General features: G+C 40.4%; 1 protein-coding gene across 1 annotated transcript in view; it reads right to left on the bottom strand.

Annotated features, from left to right (window-relative positions):
* SCARB2 (scavenger receptor class B member 2) overlaps nt 1–20934 on the bottom strand; it is a 76445-nt gene that overhangs the window by 12673 nt on the left and 42838 nt on the right. Inside the window, exons 5-8 of the mRNA XM_020894657.2 lie at nt 14792–14883; nt 8635–8754; nt 4529–4698; nt 291–409 (exon numbers count right to left, since the gene is read on the bottom strand). Coding sequence (XP_020750316.1) covers nt 291–409; nt 4529–4698; nt 8635–8754; nt 14792–14883 — 501 coding nt within the window. The remainder of the gene's footprint in view (nt 1–290; nt 410–4528; nt 4699–8634; nt 8755–14791; nt 14884–20934) is intronic.

Here is a 20934-nt window from a genome sequence, read left to right as displayed (position 1 = left end):
AAGATCCAGGTTACCTTGTTTGATTCCAGTGGTTTCCAATGATGGAACTTTCATTGTTGCTTTTGTGTTAAAGGGGATTTGCTGATATTTCTGCATATTAGCTTCATAGAACTTAGCCTTCTAATGGCTGGGTTATGAGACTATGCATCACATTGCACTGAGCCGAGTTCCCTCCACTTGAATATGTAAATGAAAGGAAGACAATATATTTCTCAAGAATGCTCAGGGCTAAACTGGTGAAAACCGTATAGAAAGAATAAAATGTCTGCTTTTTAACCAGGTGTACTCACAGGATTGATGTCCACAAACGTCTCATGATATTCCTTATTTGGATGCATGCCTTCAATGGCAGAGACAAACTTTTCATCTGCCTGGTAGAAGTGTGGGAAAGACATAATAATAGGTGCACCTGCAGTGTGAGGAAAACAGAAATGAATGATGTGGTTCTTTCAAGTCTAAGTTGAATATACAGTTCCTGACCACAAATCCAGTTCTTCAGTGAGGGGTGGAAAGCTGGATACAGAAAACTTGAGTGGAGGAGAGGGTCAGGCTAAAAGTCCTAGCTTGGGATTCTTATACTTCAATTTCTGACATGTCATTTACCCCTATATTATTTTATACCAGGAATCTGCCTGCAATGCAGGAGACCCGGATTTGACCCCTGGGCCAAGAAGATCTCCTAGAGAGGGGAATGGCAACCCACTCTAGTATTTTTGCCTGGAAAATTCCATGGACAGAGGAACCTGACAGGCTTAGTCCACAGAGTAGCAAAGAGTTCGATACGACTGAGTGACTAACACTACTACTACTAGCTGAATTATTTATTTTTCAACTAACATGTGCTGTACTTAAAAAGTACAAATGCTTTATACATATTATTTTAGTTGACATTCCCAGAAACCCTGTGAAGTTAGAACTATTACCTTCCATTTGCATTTGAGGAAATGGAGGTTGAGAGAAGTTACAAAACCTCCTGAGGACATCCAGCTATCAGGTGATGGAGACAGAATTCTGATCGAGGGTCGGCTCATCTTAAAGCATTTGTTTCACCTATAATTCTCTATCAGTAAGTGGACTTTCCCCACTGCTCTCCACCCCTGCTTGCTTTTCTGTATTTGTTTTACCCAAGATAGGCTTTGTTCTCCATGTGTCGATACAGAATTTTTTTTTTTGGGGGGGGGGGGCTGTGTTTCGTGTCTTGTGGGATCTTAGTTCCCCAACCAGGGGTTGAACCTGCTCCCTCAGCAGTGAAAGCATGGAGTCCTAACCCACTCTACCACCAGAGAATTCCCTATGCAGAACTTTTTTAAGACTTTGCCTGGTCCTGCCATCAGCCCAGCCTCTGACTAGATCAAGGTCTGCCCACAGGAAGACACTGGTTTTCTTTCCTTCTTTTTTTAAAAATATTTTCCATTCAAGAAATAAATAAAGAAGCAAATTAATAAAGGAAAACTATTCTAGGTTTTGCTCTTGAAAAGAAGAGTAGGACCCAGTCACTCCTGCCAGGAAAATATATTTGGGGAAAAATTAGCCTGTGTGTCAGCTGCTCAGTCGTGTCTGACTCTTTGCAACCCCATGGACTGCAGCCCACCAGGCTCCTCTGTCCATGGGATTTCCCAGGCAAGAATACTGGAGTGGGTTGTCATTCCCTTTTCCAGGGGATCTTCCTGACCCAGGGATCGAACCCGAGTCTCTTGCATTGCAGGCAGGTTCTTTACCATCTGAACTACCTAATGGCAAGTAATTTAAGTCTGAGTCCATGGCTCAGACATCTCACTTGTCACAAATACAGAGTTTTGTTCTCTATTGCTACACAGTTTCACAAAGACACGATTTCCTTCTTTAAAGGACGCTGAGCTTTAAAATGTATTTTTAAAGATCCGCTGAAGATAATAAGGGCCAGACACTGTCCTGAGTCTTGTGCGTGCATTTATCTCTCACCTTCACACAGCATTCCAAGGAAGTTATAACCATTCCCATTTTACAGATGAGAAAACTGCTGTCTGGAACCCTCCTTCAGCAACATGGCCAATTCACTAATGAACAGAATAGGATTCAAACCCAGATTCCTCTGACTCCAGAGGAGTCATCCCACTAGCCAAAATGTTCCCCTGAGGAATTCAAAACCCTGGAGGACAGTCCTGGAGGCTAACATTTTAGTCCACATCTGGGAACACAGAAGAGGCAAGAGGAAAAGGACTAAAGCAGGATGTCTGTTGCAAAATAGAGTCCTTCTGTGGGTTCTGACATCAACTTCTTGAGGAAGCGGAAGGTACTGATGTGTGCCTTGAACCACAGAACCATGGGCTGATCAGGCACGCGCTGCTTCAGGACTGCCCCCTGTGTCTGCAGGAGAGGTCTGATCTCTGGGTAGGGGTGTGTGCTCCCCAGAACAGTCATTCCCAATCGCGCAGGTACCATCTTCATGAGAATCATCTGCATCCCGTTAAAAAATACTGATTCTGGGGCCTAGTATGTGGGCTCTGGGACAGATGCTCTTAATGATTCTCCAGATCATTCTGATGTATGACCAGTCTTACAAGCCATGACCTCAACAGACAAGGAAAGGGAGGATTAGCCCAAAGGGAACTTCCAAACTACATGGACAAGGGGGTGAAAGTCAGCACATTACTCAGGGAAAAAAAAAAAAATTTGTTTTTAATCAAGAGAAAGGGGTTACCAAGTTTTTCAACAGAAACTAAAGAATTGAAGCCTGAGGAACATCACAGTACAAATATGAAAAGACCCTCAATTCTAGCAGGAATTTGCTCAGAGATAAAAGATTTTATAAGAATCCTATTCCTTCTCTGAGCCTTGGTTTCCACAATTATAAAAAGAGGCCACTGGTTGTCTATCTAACAAGGCTATTTTTGCAGCATATGATTGCGAAAAGTATCCTTGTGATGCAGAAAATGCTTTGTTAACTGCACTGCTGGTCGTTTCACCTTTCACAGAAAGAAGCAGGTTAGCCCAGATGTTTTTAAGAAACACCGGGAACTTTGTGGTCAGGGTTTAAAACTAAGTCTGCTTAAAATTAACTCTTAGTTTTAAGAGTAATGAGAATCATTACCAAGGTGTGAACTTTCCTATTACCTGATTCTTTACTTTCTGTTTCAGCCTTGTTTTGAACATAAAACCAGTTAATACTTTACATGTATTAACTACATGTAAATATGGGAAGCACTTACAACAGTGACTGGTACTAACATGAACTATTATTTCTATTAAAACTGTAATTGGAAAAGATACATGCACCCCAGTATTCATAGCAGCACTATTCACAACAACCAGGGCATGGAAGCAACTTAAATGGCCTCCAACAGATGAACAGATAAAGAAGATGTGGTATATATCTACAATAGACTATCCTCAGCCATTAAAAAAAAAAAAAGAATGAAATAATACCATCTGCAGTAACATGGATGGGCCTAGAGATTGTCATACCGAGTGAAGTAAGTCAGAGAAATACAACCATCACATGATATCCCTTATATATGGAGTCTTAAAAAATGGCACAAATTAACTTATCCCCAAAACAGGAATAGTGTAACATGAAGAAAATGATCTTATGGCTACCAAAGGGGAAAAGGGTAGAGGGAGAAATAAATTAGGAGGCTGGATTAACATATACACACTACTATATATAAGATAGATAACTAGTAAGGACCTACTGCATAGCACAGGGGACTCTATGTAATATTCTGTAAAAATGTATAAGGGAAAAGGATCTGAGAGTGCATACATGTATATGTGTCACTGATTCACTTTGTATACAGCAGAAACTAACATAACATTGTAAATCAACTCCAACAAAAAAACTAAAAAACAAAACAAAACACAAATGTGTTCAACTGAAGGGCCGAAGGGGAAAAAAGAAGGACTCCTAAGCCACGGCCCTGCCCCTTTGGAGGCGCGCTGCACCTGCTCCATCACATGCGCGGGAGACCCGGGGTACGGTGGAGTCCAGCTCCCCAGGTCAGCGCCTTATACCAAGGAGACCCACAGAGCACAGCCAGCCACCAGCCACTCCTAGCCCAGGACCAGTTTAAACCAAAAAGCAAAACCAAAACAGCTCCTGAACGACTGCCCAGGAAAAAGCCAACACGGCATCCTAGCAATAAAAGCATTACAGGAAAGCCAATGCTTTTTAAAAAAAACTATGCTATAGCCATATTACAAAACTTTTTAAAAATTGTAGTTAATTTACAATGTTGTGTTCATTTCTGATGTACAGAAAAATGATTCAGCTATACATCTATATATTCAAGATATTGAATATAGTTCCCTGTGCTGTACAGTAGGACCTTGTTCTTTATCTATTTTATATATAGCAATTTGTGTCTGCTGTCACCTCACTCTGCTTCCCCTTGGTAACCATAAGTCTGTTTTCTATGTCTGTGAATCTGTCTCTAACAAAACATTATTCCCGAGAGGTCAGAATTGCGCTTTCTATTGTGCTGACAACCTTCTTTGTTGAAGAACATCGACCGTACATCCAGACCCCCGTGTCCCCTCTCTGAGTTCTTACCATTCTTGCAGACGCTGACATTCAAAACTCCTGAGCCCAGGCAGTTTCCTTTAGGTATACAGAAGCCAGCGTTGTCTGAGGTATTGGCTAATATTTCTGCAGGCACCTTATACCTCAAGGCAGGCAGCCCCTGGACACTCTCAAAGTCACTGAAAGTTATATACACTGACCTGTTAGGAAGTAAGGATAAAAAGTCAGCGTGGGTCCCCATCAGCATGGTCTGCATGCATCAGTAAGTCAGCCAACTGTTATCAGGTGTAATCCGGCTAAACATTTACAGGATACACGGGAAATGAAGAGGCCAAATAAAGACTGAGAGGAGCTCAACCCACTCAGTGTATAATAAAATAGGAGATGAACTCAGTGAAAGATGTTTAAGAGGCAGCAACTGTGCTAACATCCCAACGAGACTGAGAAAAAGACATAATGTGTGGTAGAAAACCAAGAAAATGAGTTAGAATGGGTGCTTATCGCTAAAAGAAAGAAGAGCTGTCCAGACCAGCACGGGCACGTGCCAGTGTGGACGAAGCAGAAGCAAAGGAAGGAAGCCAGGGAGAAGCCGAGACAAAGCAGAAACAGGAGGTGACAAAAGGTGGGCCCCGCAGATTCCCAAAGGCCTGGACAAGTGCCCCATTAGACAGATACTTGATTAGATGTACTCTGATACCCATTTCCCCCAAGTAAAAAATAGTTTCCATATTTTGCCCTCATTATTTATTTCAGCAGAATAGAACATCAATTCTACCCTCAGAGATTTAGAATTTCAATCAGTATCAGTGGTTCCTTTTGACACAAACCCCCCAGTTATCTGCATAGCACCTGAGTGACAGCTGGACTTCCCCTGTGACTCAGCTCGTAAAGAATCTGCTTGCAATGCAGGAGACCTGGGTTCGATCCCTGGGTTGGGAAGATCCCCTGGAGAAGGGAAAGGCTACCCACTCCAGTATTCTGGCCTGGAGAATTCCATGGGCTCTATAGTCCCTGGGACTTTCACTTTCACTCTGAGTGACAGCCAAGGCACTTTCACATGCATTGTCTTAGAGCCTTCATCCCTGCATCTGAGGGTGTCTGAAGGCTGAGGGGGGCCTCACTTTTCATCACCTGACCACGGGTGGGACACATCTCTCACTGGGTTGTGAGTAACGTAGGAGTTGCCTTCCACTATACATCTCACCCCTGCAGCATTTCTTAGTGAAAATTTTAAGCAAACAGAAAAATAGAGAAAAATATTATAATAAATACATTTTATAACAAACACCACTCAGATAAATAAAATGTATATTTATGGCTACAGCTGAAGTTCTCTATGTAATACTTCTGATTCTGATCTTTCTCTGCATCCCCAGAGGTAACCACTATCCTGAATTTGGGGTTTATCATTCCCATGCAGACCTCTATGCCTTTTTAAAAAAATTAATTAATTTGGCTGTGCCAGGTCGAAGTTGGCATGCAGGATCTTTGCATTTTTAGTTGTGACATGTGGGATCTGGTTCCCTGACCAGGGATCGAACCAGAGCCCCCTGCATTGGGAGCACAGCATCTTAGCCACTGACCACAGGGAAGTCCCCAGGCCTTTATACTTTTACCTACATATGTACTCATAAACAACATGTGGCACTGTTTGATATCTCTAAATGTTATTATAATAGTATACCATAGTGTCTTTCTGTAATTTGCTTCTTCCTTCAACATTATATTTTTAAGATTTCTTGCATTAAAGTACATGGCTCTGGTTGCTATATTTTACTTTTTATATAATTCTATCATACAAAGATCCCACTTATTTATTTATGCTCTCCTTTTCATAGGCAGTCAGATTGCTTTGGATGGAGGAAATTTTTACATATTGAGATATGGGGAAGTGACTTTGGCTTATACAAGAATTAACTTAAACTTTATGCTAACGAGAACAGCCTGTCTCATGGCCTGTCAAACATGCCTGGTACATCTGCTTTAACCATTAAAGAAGAGAACGTATTTAAAAGCCAAAATGGAGTAGCTGTGATTCAGGCATCCAGGAGGGAATTGGGTGACCACTGTGGATGTGGTTTCAGACACATTCCTGCATCACTGAAAACCTGAACTTTCTGAACTGCATTAAACTCAAGGACACCACTAGCTGTTCTCAAAACAGTATCTCCTAGGGGTGGTCAGCTGAAACTTTTCAGGGTCAAGGTCTTCCCTTGCAACTAGGCAAACATTTCAGATCCCAGCCAACCCTTGTTTAACAAGCACCCTTACTTCTTGACAGGTCCAGTTATGTTTCTTGATAAACAACTCATGTAACTAACCGTAACCTTGAGGTTTTTGCCTTGTACGCCTCCCACATTTTGTAGTCTGACAAAATACAATTCAAGTGCTCTCTGAAGTAGCATCTCCTGGGCTACAGCCCTCAGTTTGACCCAAGCAAACTTTTCTATTCCAGTTATAGATCATTTATTGATTATTTCTGTCAACACTTCCAGTGTTTTCCTCACTACAATCGATGGGTAAGTCTCCTTCACATAGGTACCCAAGTTCTCCAGGCCAGGGAACCCATGTTGGAGAGACGTGTGAAACCATGGGTTCGGATGTCTTTGGCGTTACTAAGTGCTGCCAAGGGGCTCTTCACAAGTGGTGGTACCAGACAAGAATAAGTTTCCTCTGTGGCAAATCTTTAATAAGCCCCTCCTGGCCTCCTAGGTTTCCTTGTCTTGCTCATTGCACTCAAACATGTTCTCTCTTCGGTCCTTCCACAAATACTGACCAGGTAGAACAGCTGGCTGGAAGGTGGCCAATAGTCCGCTCCAGAGCTGGCAAGGGTCTGTGCTGTGGTGCAGAGACTGGGGACGGAGAGGGGAGTGAAAGAAAAGCTCTGTCTGAGGAGGATGACTAGCACTTGCGGCTAATTGAGTGCAAGAGATGAGGGAGATTTACAGTGATTCTGACAGGGCTGGCTGGGGAGGTGCTCAACTGCGTGAGATATGAGAGTCCCTTGGACAGCAAGGAGATCACACCAGTCAATCCTAAAGGAAATCAACCCTGAATACTCTTTGGAGAGACTGATGCTGAAGCTCCAATACTTTGGCCACCTGATGCGAAGAGCCAACTCACTGGAAAAGACTCTAATGTTGGGAAAGATTGAGGGCAGAAGGCGAAGGGGGAGACAGAGGATGAGATGGTTGGATGGCATCTCCTATTCAATAGACGTGAACTTGGGCAAACTCTCGGAGATGGTGAGGGACATGGAAGGCTGGCGTGCTGCAGTCCATGAGGTCTTGGACACGCCTTGGTGACTAAACAACAATAAATGAAAGCCGGAAGAACAGCCATTCTTGAGAATGTAGACTCCACAGAGTCAAAGTAATTAGCTGACCTCCAATTGAGGAGAAGTCTCATAAAAAGCCTTGCCGGACTGCGCGGGAGAGGAAAGGGAGGCTGTGTGATCAGCTACTCATCTGAGCAGTGTGATGGTGAAGGGCGGAGCAGGAGAGGTAACGACGGGGAGATGGGAGTCAGGGTGTGGAACAGGATGCCTTCCTCCCACGGAGGAGAGTTCGTCATGGTGTCTGGAGAGAAACAGCAGGTAGGAGAGAGGGATAGATGCGGGCAAGTGTGAGCGGATACGCTCAACGGGAAGGTTAGCACTCAGCAAAGACCTATGAACTCTGCAGTGTGGACCACGGTATGATTTATCTTCTATGCAGCAACTGGAAGAAGACCAGAGCAAATTTCACACCTGATAGAGGATATCATAATAACGAAGAGCTAATATTATTTACTGTGTGACAGGCCCTGGGCTAAGTATTTTATTAAAGTAACTCATTTATCCTCAAAACAACTCCCAAGCTAGGCAACTATTTCTATCCTTACTTTACAAATGAGGACAGTGAGGCACAGAGTGGTTAAGTAACATTCCCAAGGTCACACAGCTGTATGTGGTGGAGCTGGTATTCAAACCAACACAGCTAGTCTGTGAACGGCTACACTTTCTCTTGTTTCTCAATATGCCGTTATCACTGGTCACTCATTAAGCATACATATCCTCATCAAATAAGTGTAATTATATACATCCCTCATATTTTTGGCGGCCTTGTAATCAAAGAACTCACATTTCAAATTCTTACCTGCAAAAATCAGATGGGAAGACATAAAGGATTTCATCTTTGGTGATTAATGGGTGAAAAGAGTCTCCATCTGTTCCGTTGATCATATTGCACTCATCTGCTGTCCACCAGTCAAGCGACCTGTCACAGGGAAACAAAGAAGAGTCCAGATGGTCACATTGGATTTTAGGCTATTTTTTTTTCCATTTATTTGTATTAGTTGGAGGCTAATCACTTTACAATATTGTAGTGGTTTTTGCCATATATTAACATGAATCAGCCATGGATTTACATGTATTCCCCATCCCAATCCCCCCTCCCACCTCCCTCTCTACCCGATCCCTCTGGGTCTTCCCAGTGCACCGGGCCTGAGCACTTTTCTCATGCATCCAACCTGGGCTGGTGATCTGCTTCACCCTTGATAATATACATGTTTTGATGCTGTTCTCTCAAAACATCCCACCCTCGCCTTCTCCCACAGAGTCCAAAAGTCTGTTCTGTACATGTGTGTCTCTTTTTCTGTTTTGCATATAGGGTTATTGATACCATGTTTCTAAATTCCATATATATGCATTAGTATACTGTATTGGTCTTTATCTTTCTGGCTTACTTCACTCTGTATAATGGGCTCCAGTTTCATCCATCTCATTAGAACTGATTCAAATGAATTCTTTTTAATGGCTGAGTAATATTCCATGGTGTATATGTACCACAGCTTCCTTATCCATTCATCTGCTGATGGGCATCTAGGTTGCTTCCATGTCCTGGCCATTATAAACAGTGCTGCGATGAACATTGGGGTGCATGTGTCTCTTTCAAATCTGGTTTCCTCAGTGTGTATGTCCAGAAGTGGTATTGCTGGGTCATATAGCAGTTCTATTTCCAGTTTTTTAAGAAATCTCCACACTGTTTTCCATATGGCTGTACTAGTTTGCATTCCCACCAACAGTGTAAGAGGGTTCCCTTTTCTCCACACCCTCTCCAGCATTTATTGCTTGTAGACTTTTGGATAGCAGCCATCCTGACTGGCGTGTAATGGTACCTCATTGTGGTTTTGATTTACATTTCTCTGATAATGAGTGATGTTGAGCATCTTTTCATGTGTTTGTTAGCCATCTGTATGTCTTCTTTGGAGAAATGTCTGTTTAGTTCTTTGGCCCATTTTTTGATTGGGTCATTTATTTTTCTGGAATTGAGCTGCAGGAGTTGCTTGTACCTTTTTGAGATTAATCTATTTTAAAGATGCATTTATCTATTTATGTATTTTTGGTTTTGTCGGGTCTTAGCTGTAGTGCAAGGACCCTTTGTTGTGGCACGTGGGGTCTCTAGTTGTAGTGCACGGGCATAGTAGCTCCGAGGCATGTGGGGTCTTAGTTTCCCAGACCAGGGATCGAACACAGAGCCCCTGTATTGGAAGGAGGATTCCTAACCACTGGACCACCAGCAAAGTCCCTAGGCTTTTTTTTTTTTTTAATGGTCTGGACTTCTCAAGACCTAACTGGGAGCTGGCTACTCACAGAACCTTGTTCACACGCAGACACCAGGGTGATGTTGGTTGGGAATTGGATCAAGAGGGGGAAAAGCAGGGCCCTGATTTCCAAATATCAATTCTGACAGAGACAACAATCAAACATCCTTCTTCCCTTCCTTCAAAACTGAGGATCTCCTGTAAAGGTTTAAAAATATCCACGTGCTTTAAGCAGTGATCCAATTTGCCATTCACAAAAGCCGTGTTCACAGCCAGCCCACAGTCAGATGAACTCTGGACAGACATGTTTAGGACGATAATATTCACAACAGATCATTAACTATCTCCCCTCCAAACAGCTCTCTGATCCAAAATTAACAGAAGACTTCTCCTGGGTCACAAGAAAGCTTATTTTTGAATCGATTTTATACTCACTAAGAGCACAGTTGAGATAGCAGGTTTTTAAAACTTAATTCCTTGAATAATGGTATAAAATGCAAAAGATAGGAAGGAATGGGCAAAAAACAGGAATTCTTCCAACTTCTGGTCAAGGTGAAATTCTAAATTCATGTATTAAGGGTCTCTTCCAAGTAAAATCACAGAGCAATGGTTGATAAACCATAAATGGGAACATTTAAAAGGTTTATGCTCTACTCAAGCACAAGCATCTTTTTCAACAATGAAAGGTGATAAATGCCAAGTAGTGAGAAGGCTAAAGCTGCTGGCCTACTGGGCTGCAGGTATGGAAGCCAAGAGAAAGATCTGCAAGTCTAGATTCTGAGGTTGGTGAGGATTAAAGGTGGTCCATCAAGGGCTTGAAACCAGGATCTAGGGCAGGGATTTTTTTCTGCTCAGCAAGAGAGGCTGAAGAAAGCAAAGCTGAGTCGCAGGGAGGCGGAAAGCCCTAGACACCTTATAACCAGAACCTGGGCCAAGATGCCTGCTGATTTTTTGGCCAGATCTGTGACGTTGTTCAGTCTCTAAGTTGTGTCCACCTATTTGCAATCCCATGGACTGCAGCACGCCAGGCTTCCCTGTCCTTCACTCTCTTCCAGAGTTTGCTCAAACTCAATGTTCACTAGAGTCGGTGATGGTATCTAACTTTCTCATGCTCTGCATTGTGAGGTGGAGGTCCACCATGTATACTGGTTTGGGGGTTACTGGGTGGACTACTGCATACCTGCTATCTAGGGAGACATGAGAGGAAGGATGGATAGTTGGATGGATGAGCAGATAGATGACAGATTTACCAATGAAAATAATTCTGCAAGTTAACATTTTTTTAATGAAAGCAACTTATGCTAAGAGATAGGCATCCAAATCAACAATAATAAGATGAATTCACTTTTGAAGAAATTAAAGTAATTGAGCAATCTGGCTAATAAATAGGCTGTTTAGTATCCTCAAAGAAACAAATGAAAGAACAGCATCCTTCAAAAGGAACAGTAAACTACTAACAAATAAAAAGGGAAGAATAAACTAAGAGTAGAGAGACCCAAAGAGTAAAAAGTAGAAATCTTCAGAATAGAAACAGTTTCTAAAAGAAAAACTCTCTATTGGGATAAACTCTAGACTGTACATAGTTGGAAAGAACAGACTAAATGAAACATTACTTCAAAGAATTTACACAGATATAATCTTAGGAAGACTAAAAATGAAAGGATCAAGATACAGAGACTATATCAAGAGGCTTCAATAAATATTTAGTGGGAGTTTGGGGGAGGGTAGTGAGAATAGAGTGAATAACAGAGAAGCAATAATTTAAGAGATAATTGTTGAAAGTTTTCCAAATTTTAAGAAAGATAGGAGGCCTTACATTTAAAGTATGTGCCAACGGCTGAACAGAATAAATAAAATAAATTCAAATTTGGATTATGTTGTAGGAAAACTGCAAAAAAATTGAGGAAAAAGATAATCAAAAGTAAATGGAGTAGTATCTTTATAATTTTGAACTGGCAAACTAGAATTCTATACCAAACTAAAATCATTAAAAACTGAATGTGAAATAAAGATATTTTTAAATATGCAAAGTCTAAGAAAGTTTACCACCCACAGATCCTTACTGAAACAACTAATAGAGGGTTTCCCAACCTAGTATAGCCAAGCTTCGGTTTTTCCAATAGTTGTGTATGGATGTGAGAGTTGAACCATAAAGAAGGCAGAATGCAGAATTATTGATGCTTTTGAATTGTGGTGATAGAGAAGACTCTTGAGAGTGCCAAGGAGATCAAACCAGTCAATCCTAGAGGAAATCTACACTAAATATTCATTGGAAGCAATGATGCTAAAGTTGAAGCTCCAGAACTTTGGCCAACTGATGTGAAGAGCCAACTCATCACAAAAGACCCTGATGCTGGGAAAGACTGAAGGCAGGAGAAGGGGACGACAGAGGATGAGATGGTTGGATGGCATCAATGACTCAACGGACATGAGCTTGAGTAAACTCTGGGAAATGATGAAGGACAGGGAAACCTGGGGTGCTGCAGTCCATGGGGTTGCAAAAAGTCAGACACAACTTAGCAACTCAACAACAACAAACAACCCAGTAACATTTTGAGCCTGATGTATAGATGTGAGAGCTGGATTATAGAGAAAGCTGAGCACTGAAGAACTGACTCTTTTGAACTGTGGTGTTAGAGAAGACTCTTAAGAATCCTTTGGACTACAGGGAGATCCAACCAGTCCATCCTAAAGGAGATCAGTCCTGAGTGTTCATTGGAAGAACTGATGTTGAAACTGAAACTCTAGTACTTTGGCCACCTGATGCGAAGAGCTGACTCATTTGAAAAGACCCTAATGCTGGGAAAGATTGAGGGCAGGAGGAGAAGGGGATGACAGAGGAGGAGATGGTTGGATGGCATCACTGACTCAATGGACATGAATTTGGGTAGACTCCGGGAGTTGGTGGTGAACAGGGAGGCCTGGCGTGCTGCAGTCATGGGGTCGCAAAGAGTCAGACACGACTGAGCGACTGAACTGACGGAATTCTCTGTAGGGGACTGTCTTGTACACTGCAGGATGTTTAGCAGCATCCCAGGTCTCTACCCAGTAGATGCCAGTGGCGACCTCCAGTTGTGATGATATGTGTCCAGACATCACGCAGTGTCCTCTGGGGAGCAAAACTGCCGCTGTTTGAGAACCACTGTACTAATGATCTTCAGCAATAAGAAAACTAAACCCAAAGGGAAGATGTGAGAAGAAAAGTACTAATAAATTAATAAAATACATTGCTATTTTAATTTACTATAAAAATAATGAAAAAAAAATAATGAACTTTTAGGTTATATTTGGCTTCCTAAAAAGGTGAAACAAGTTGCAGAGAAGAACACAGAAGCTGTGTTAAGAAATGCGTAAAGGTATTGTTTCATTGGAAGAAGAAAGATAATAGCTAACTTTAGATTCTGTTAGGAAAAAAAAACTATTAAGTATAATCTAAGGGTAGAATAGACATAACAAGCTAAGGGTGAAAAAGAATGTTGAAATAAGTGTAAATATATGAAATAATATATTATTATATGGTAATTGTATCAGTAGCTACAACACATATATAAAAGGATTAAACTCTCCTATTAAAAAACTGAAAAGAAAACGACAGATTGGCTTTAAAACAAAATCCAGCTATATTATGTTTACAAATAAATTTCTCTCTCAGCCCAGTATCCAGTCATCTAGTTATGCCTCCAAAGGCAACACTGTTGCCAGTTTCTTATATTCTTTCAAGGTTCTTATATCCTTGGGAATGAGTGTGTATATGTGTATATATCCTGTATACCAGGATATATGTATTATAACAAATTAAAAATTTAAAAAGTTTTTGCTTTATAGAAAATTGTAAAGATAATATTCCACACCAGTTTTCTTGCCTGTATTTCTGGGAAGCTTTAAAGTAAATTTAATGTTCAAGAAGAAAACGCCTCTTACCACAGTCCCTGAATAATTAGCCTCCTTTTTTCTTGAAGATTTCTAATTTCTATGACCTAAAAAAATTATTTTACTTCATGTGTGACTTAATTGCAAGCTGCCTCAGTTCCTATCTGGAGAAATTTGATTTTGGAGGTACTTTGTTTATAAATTATAAATGTGAAATAATTTTTAAATTCTATAGCACTGAACTGAAATGTATTTCATCATAAAAGAAAGATACACAAACAATGCACAATCACTAAATTAAATTTAAAAAAATAATCTCTTTCCTTCCCCCCAAACAGGCAGCAATTTGAAAAATATCTGCCCAGCAGCCACACATCACTCAATGTGGGTTCAATCCCTGGGTCAGGAAGATCTGTTGGAGGAGGAAATGGCAACCCACTCCAGTATTATAGCCTGGGAAATCCCATGGACAGAGGACAGTCCATGGGGCTGCAAAAGAGTCGGACATGACTGAGCGACTAAACAACAACAAAGAGTAACAAGTGGAAGAGTGAAACTTTTCACTGGCTTGTGATTCATGCTTTAACCTCGAGAAACCTACAGATTATTAGTATTTAATCTGTGGAGTACCTTACCCCAATCCTGATTTACAAAATAATAATTTTACATGTTTAGACTATACTATTTATATTATAGGATATCTTACATAATTATAGATTTTTAATTGATAGATTTTTTAATCAAAAAATGATTGTGCCAATTAAAAAAAAATAAAGAAGTGGACATTCAATTTAAATGAAAATTGAAAAAATAATTATACTGATAAGCCATTGGACTTACGTTTTTCCATTCCATTCCACAATCTTGGAAAAGTTAAGGTAATTGTCTTCTCCAGTTAGAAAAACATAGTCTCCATCATTAGTCCCATTTTTCTGAAAATAAGTAAATATTGTTATTTAAGATAACTGTGATAGTTCATTTTATGTGTTAACTTGGCTAGGCTATGGTGCCTAGTTGTTTGGCCAAACAATACTCTAGATGTTGCTATATACTGTAGATGTGATCAGTTCAGCTTTAGTAAAGGAGATTACTGTTGATAATGAATGTACATAGGTTCATTTAATCAGCTGAAAGCTTTATAAGCAAAATCTGAGGTTTCCCAGAGGAAAAAGAATTCTCTCCTCAAGACTACAGCATAGAAACCCTGCCTGTCCCACAGATTTCAGACTTGCCACTTGGCAGCCCCCACAATCATATAAGCCAATTCCTTAATCCTGGGTTTGCCAGAAGTTCATCTGGGTTTTTCCATAACATCCTAGGGGAAAAGCAAAATGAATTTTCTGGCCAACCCAACGTAAATCCCTCAATAAATATACAAATCTCTACTGATTCTGTTTTTCTAGAGAACCCTAAATGATACAGTAACTAGTACATTTAATCTTTATGAAACTGCCCCAGTGGAACCTACATGCCTCATGAGACTGAACCAGAAGTAGGGAATAGAGTGACTATTTGTTAAATCCCATATTGGCTCTATTATTACTTTATGGTTTTAAAAAGTTATGAGCCCAATTAAATAATGGACAGAGGATTTGAAGAGGCATTTCTCCAAAGAAATTATCCAAATAACCAATAAAAACATGAAAAGATGCTCAATATCATCAGTTATTAGAAAAATGCAAATCAAAACCACAATGAGATACAACTTCATACCCATGAGGATGGCAATTTTTTAAAAAAAGAAAAGACCAAGTGTTGGAGCAGATGTGGAGAAACTAGAGCCTTTCTACACTGATGGTGTGAATGTAAAATGTGGCAGCTGCTATGGAAAACAGTTTGTCAGCTGGTCAAAAAGTTATACATAATGCTGCCATAAAACTCCAAAATTCCACTTCTATAATATCCCCAAGAGAATTCTACTCTAAAATTTATATCTAGTGGTCATACAAAAACCTGTACACAAATGTTCATAGCAGCATTATTCTTAATTGCCATAAGTATAAATAAATCAAATATACATCAACTGAAAAATGGATAAACAAAGTGTGGTATATCCATAAAATGGAATATTACTCGGCCACGAAAAAGAATGAGGTGCTGATATATGCTACAACATGGGTGTGAAATCATTTATGTGATTTCATATAAATTCCATTCCATTTATATGTATGTCCACAATCGGCATATCTATAGAGAGAGAGTATATTCAAGTTACCAGGAACTGGTGGGAATGAGGAATGGAAGAGACTGCTAACAGTCTGTGGGTTTTGGGGTAGGTGATAAAAATGTTCTGGAATTACACAGTGGAGGCAGTTGCATAACTGTGTGAATATAATAAAAGCCACTGAATTGTATACTTTTCAATGCTGAATTTTATGTTAAGTGAATTATAACTCAATTAAAAAATAAAAAAGCATAAATCCAGGGCCAGGACCTGACTATACTTGAATAGAAGAAAGTGGTATTAATATAATTCCATTCTTCAACCAAAATTTTCTTGAGTTGAATGTTCTTCCCAAGTTACACTTCTTAATGGCACAGATACTCTGTACATTCTTACGAGCTCTTCACCTGGGATGGAGTTTTGATTTCTGGGAAATAGCAGTGGTTACTCTGAAACATTTAAATGTTTAACCACTTAGCTTAGACCACATTTGAGTTAAGTAGAGGACCTCAAGAAGCAACATACACTTTTTTTTTTCAGTATTTTGGTCTGTTTCTTTTCAGTCTTTTCTCTACAGAAACTGTGTTTATAGAACTTATACATATATACATATATATGTAATATACATATGTGCAGCATAGGCTATACACAATTTTTATACATATATACAATTTCTTTAGTTATGCATATAACATATTTCCTGTATTATTAAAAGTTCTTCCCAGGTACAACCTAATGACTTCATATTAGGTGGACCACTTTCTTATTACTGAATATCTAGTTTAAAAATTTTTGCTACTATGAATAATGTATGCATATCTTTATGACTAAAAACTTTTCTGTGCTTTTATTTTCTAAATAGACCAACTAAAAGTGATAAGAGAACATTAACATTTTTAAAGCTTTTGAAACATATTACCAAGTTGCTCAAGATCACTCAGTGGAAAGAGTAAGATACATTAATTTACATTCCTCAGATGCCTTTTGTTAAACTTTGCTTATTGGGTCAACAAAAAAAGGGTTCCTTATTTCTTTTTGCATTTCTGTATTCAGTGAGGTTGAATTCTTTTTCCATTCAATCATTTGCCTTAAAGAACATTCATACCCTCTATGAATTCTCTTTTCAATTTTTTTTTTTTTTGTCTACTTGGGTTCTTTTTGTCACAATATTATTTCACCAACTATGTCACTATGTCAACACTAGCCACATACACAATAGTCACATTGTGTTCCACATATTAAGTTTTATATGACTTTAAGGTATGAGAAGGGACCTCTCTTTGAGAGCAACAATGTGAACATACAATAACTTAGAAGCATATTCACACAAAAGAATGCTGAACTACCAAACTTTAAAAAGACATATGTGTTACTTCTTGCAGTCCCCCAACTAACTTGAATGTAGGCGAAGCTAAGTGGGTAAGCATTTAAATATTTCAGAGTCACTCAAAGAGTCCTCCCCAACTGTTAGTGGCCTAAGAGTCAGACACAGAATATCAATGCTTCCTTGTTACTCACTAGAACTTTTGTTATTGGAGGACAAATAGGAATAAATAGGTTTTGTGTAATTGCAGTAGGGATGTGGGCTGGATACAAGGAACATATTACTGCAGGAAGTTGAGAAATGTTCTGAGAATAAGACATCATTCATACTGTTAGCAGAATACATGCATAATGCATCCATGCAATAGGACTGGCTGACCTCTCGAAGATACTTCCCAGCCACCATCATTTTATATAACACATCCAAGAATCCACACTCTCTGGGAGGTGCTTGAACTCTTTTATGCCAAGGAAAACAGAGGTGCCTTAAAATCAACAGGTACGGATATCCTGACTGGCTTTCCGGTATGCAACTAAGAGTCATTCAGCCAGGTCTCTTGCTCTCAAGAGCTCTGTGCCAACACACTGCCTGTATCATCTCTTCCTACTTACTCTCACCTTCTGTCCCGCCATTTAAAGATAAAACAACCAAATCATTTGATTGTTTCACCATTAAAGTCTTTGAAGGAAAAAAATGTTCGATGGCCTTAACTAAGGTTTTCTTCTTTAGTCACAAGGTGCAGGGGAGCAGGTGGAATGGTCCAGAGGATCAGAGGGTAATGTGGTAGATATCCCTGGGATGAAGGAAAGACTGGAGGCCAGGCTCAGACAGGTGCAGAGCAGTAGGTGCCAGCAAAGTACACAAGCCCACGGTCTGTCCCAGTCTTGAATGAATGGCAGCCCAAGGGTGGACCTCTGTACTGCTGGAGATTGAGTCAGTATTTGGCTAGAGCAGAAAAAAAACTGAACAAAAAACACCTTTGCCTTTTTAAAAACAACAGTAGAGAGAGTTTATTTGGCTCCGAAATGGAAACATATACCAGTCGTTCATATTATTAGTAATTCAAGGTCTTCTTTTCCAAGTGAGTCACAGAAAAGAAAAAACAGTTTCCTGAAATGTGTGTTGCAATCTATAGTTTGCAAAGCACTTTTGTGGACTCTCATTTTGGCTATTTCAAACAAGCTTTGAAGTGTGGATACCTTTAGTCTCAAGTTACAAATGATGAAACCGAGGCTCAGAAAAGTCCCTTGGTTATTAAACTAAACAGTCAGGACGTGGATCCAGACCCTCTGAGTCGATGTCTCGTGCTCTTTTCCTGAATGTGGGAAATCCATGCCAGGTACTAATCCAACTGAGCAATGCTAGGGTTTTTTTCATTAATGGGGTTTTGTAGGGTTACAGTGGGGGCAGAGAAAGAAAAAAAAATAAAGTAAATCAACACATTCTTCCCGTGGGAAAGCAAAAGTACCAATTTCTTAAATCAGCTTGTAAATGTGAGTTACATTTTTAACAGGTATTTAAGGGTATTAGTTATAAGTCGGAGGCATGCATGCATGCTAAGTTGCCTCAATCATGTCCGCCTCTTTGTGACCTCATGGACTATAGCCCACCAGGCTCCTCTGTCTACAGGATTCTCCAGGCAAGAATACTGGAGTAGGTTGCCATGCCCTCCTCCAGGGGATCTTCCTGACCCAGGGATCGAACCCACATCTCTTATGTCTCCTGCGTTGGCAGGTGGGTTCTTTACCACTAGCAACACCTGGGAAGCCCCATAAGTCTGCTGCTGCTGCTGCTGCTGAGTCGTTTCAGTCGTGCCCGACTCTGTGTGACCCCATAGACAGCAGCCTACCAGGCTCCCCGTCCCTGGGATTTTCCAGGCAAGAACACTGGAGTGGGTTGCCATTTCCTTCTCCAATGCATGAAAGTGAAAAGTCAAAGTGAGTTGCTCAGTCTGATGAGGTCAGTGTAAAAACAAAAAGCAAGCTATACAATGAAAATTATCAAAGAAATACCGAAGTATGAGGAACAGAATCTACTTGGCAGATGGGTGGTAGCCTTTGTATCTTTCTGTAGGGAGTTTCCCTGAAATTATTTCTAGACAGGAGATTAGTCACAATTTAACAAGAAATCAGTGCTTCCTCTTGTCCCATGGAAGCTGGGCTCCTGTCAGATGGAACTTTGCAGGGAACATCGATTGAGTCTGCTTGCCCAGAGTGAAGGATTTAGGGTTGGTGGGACCATAGTCTTAGGACCCTCCCCCTCTTGTGAAGGTAATATCTAAAAGTTGTTTACCATTTTGTTTGAATAGTTTTTAAGTGTTATATATCCCTGATGGTACAGGGGCTGTGTTACCACCATTTACCAACTGAAATGCTAAGAGATTACAGAGTGAGGTGATATTCTTAAGTAGTTAGAGCCAGAGAATAACCACAAATTTAAAGATGGGGAAATTAATCACAATTACATATCCTGCCCTGAACCTACCCTCTCTTCCTGAGTTTAAGTTTGTCATTTACCAACCTTTCAACTATCCATTTTACTTAAGTTTTTCTGGGTGGGTGGGCGGGGGGTGGACAGGGGGATACAGACTTTAATTGATTTTAGGTGGCACTAGCAGTAAAGAACCCACTTGCCAACGCAGATGTGAGACACGCGGGTTCGATCCCTGGGTGGGGAAGATCCCCTAGAGAAGAGAACAGCAACCCACTCCAGTATCCTTGCCTGGAGAATTCCATGGACAAAGGAGCCTGGAGGGCTACAGTCCATGGGGTTGCCATGAGCTGGACAGGACTGAGCAACTAACACTTTCACTTTTAGTTTATTTCAAATTCAGGCAGTTAATAACATATACTTCAAGTAATAATTACTTGAATGCTGGTATTTTTGGTTTGCTCAGTTGTGTCCATCTCTTTGCGACCCCATGGATTACACAGTCCATAGGATTCTCCAGGCTAGAATACTTAAGTGCGTAGCCTTTCCCTTCTCCAGGAGATCTTCCCAACTCAGGGACTGAACCCATTGCAGGCAGATTCTTTACCAGCTGAGCCACCAAGGAAGCCCAAGAATACCAAAGTGGGGAGCCTATCCCTTCTCCAGTGGATCTTCCCGACCCAGGAATCGAACCAGGATCTCCTACACTGGAGGTGGATTCTTTACCAGCTGAGCTACCAGGGAAGCCCATTTTTTGGTTGCAAATCAAAGTAAATGAAATCTGCAAAGAAATGACGCAAAATTACACTTATAAGCTAAATAAATCATAGGTGAGGGGCACATGGAGTTTCAAATTATCCAACATCTTTCACAAATGAGATGTCTGAAAATATAATAAGTACTTCCCATCCCTAATGTACTATCACATCCCTATTTAGTTTCTCGTTTGCCTTTGTCAGGCTGATCCATGGGTTTAGTCTCTAAGCCATCAAAACAAGACTTGACACTGATCACTCATATTTATGACACTTTGAAAGATTAATGGCACAGCCCCACTTCATACAT

This window comes from Odocoileus virginianus, chromosome 29 (assembly GCF_023699985.2).
Source record: "Odocoileus virginianus isolate 20LAN1187 ecotype Illinois chromosome 29, Ovbor_1.2, whole genome shotgun sequence".
Lineage (NCBI taxonomy): Eukaryota > Metazoa > Chordata > Mammalia > Artiodactyla > Cervidae > Odocoileus > Odocoileus virginianus.
The sequence above is the reverse complement of the archived record's forward strand: the minus strand, read 5'-3'. Positions and strand labels throughout refer to the sequence as shown.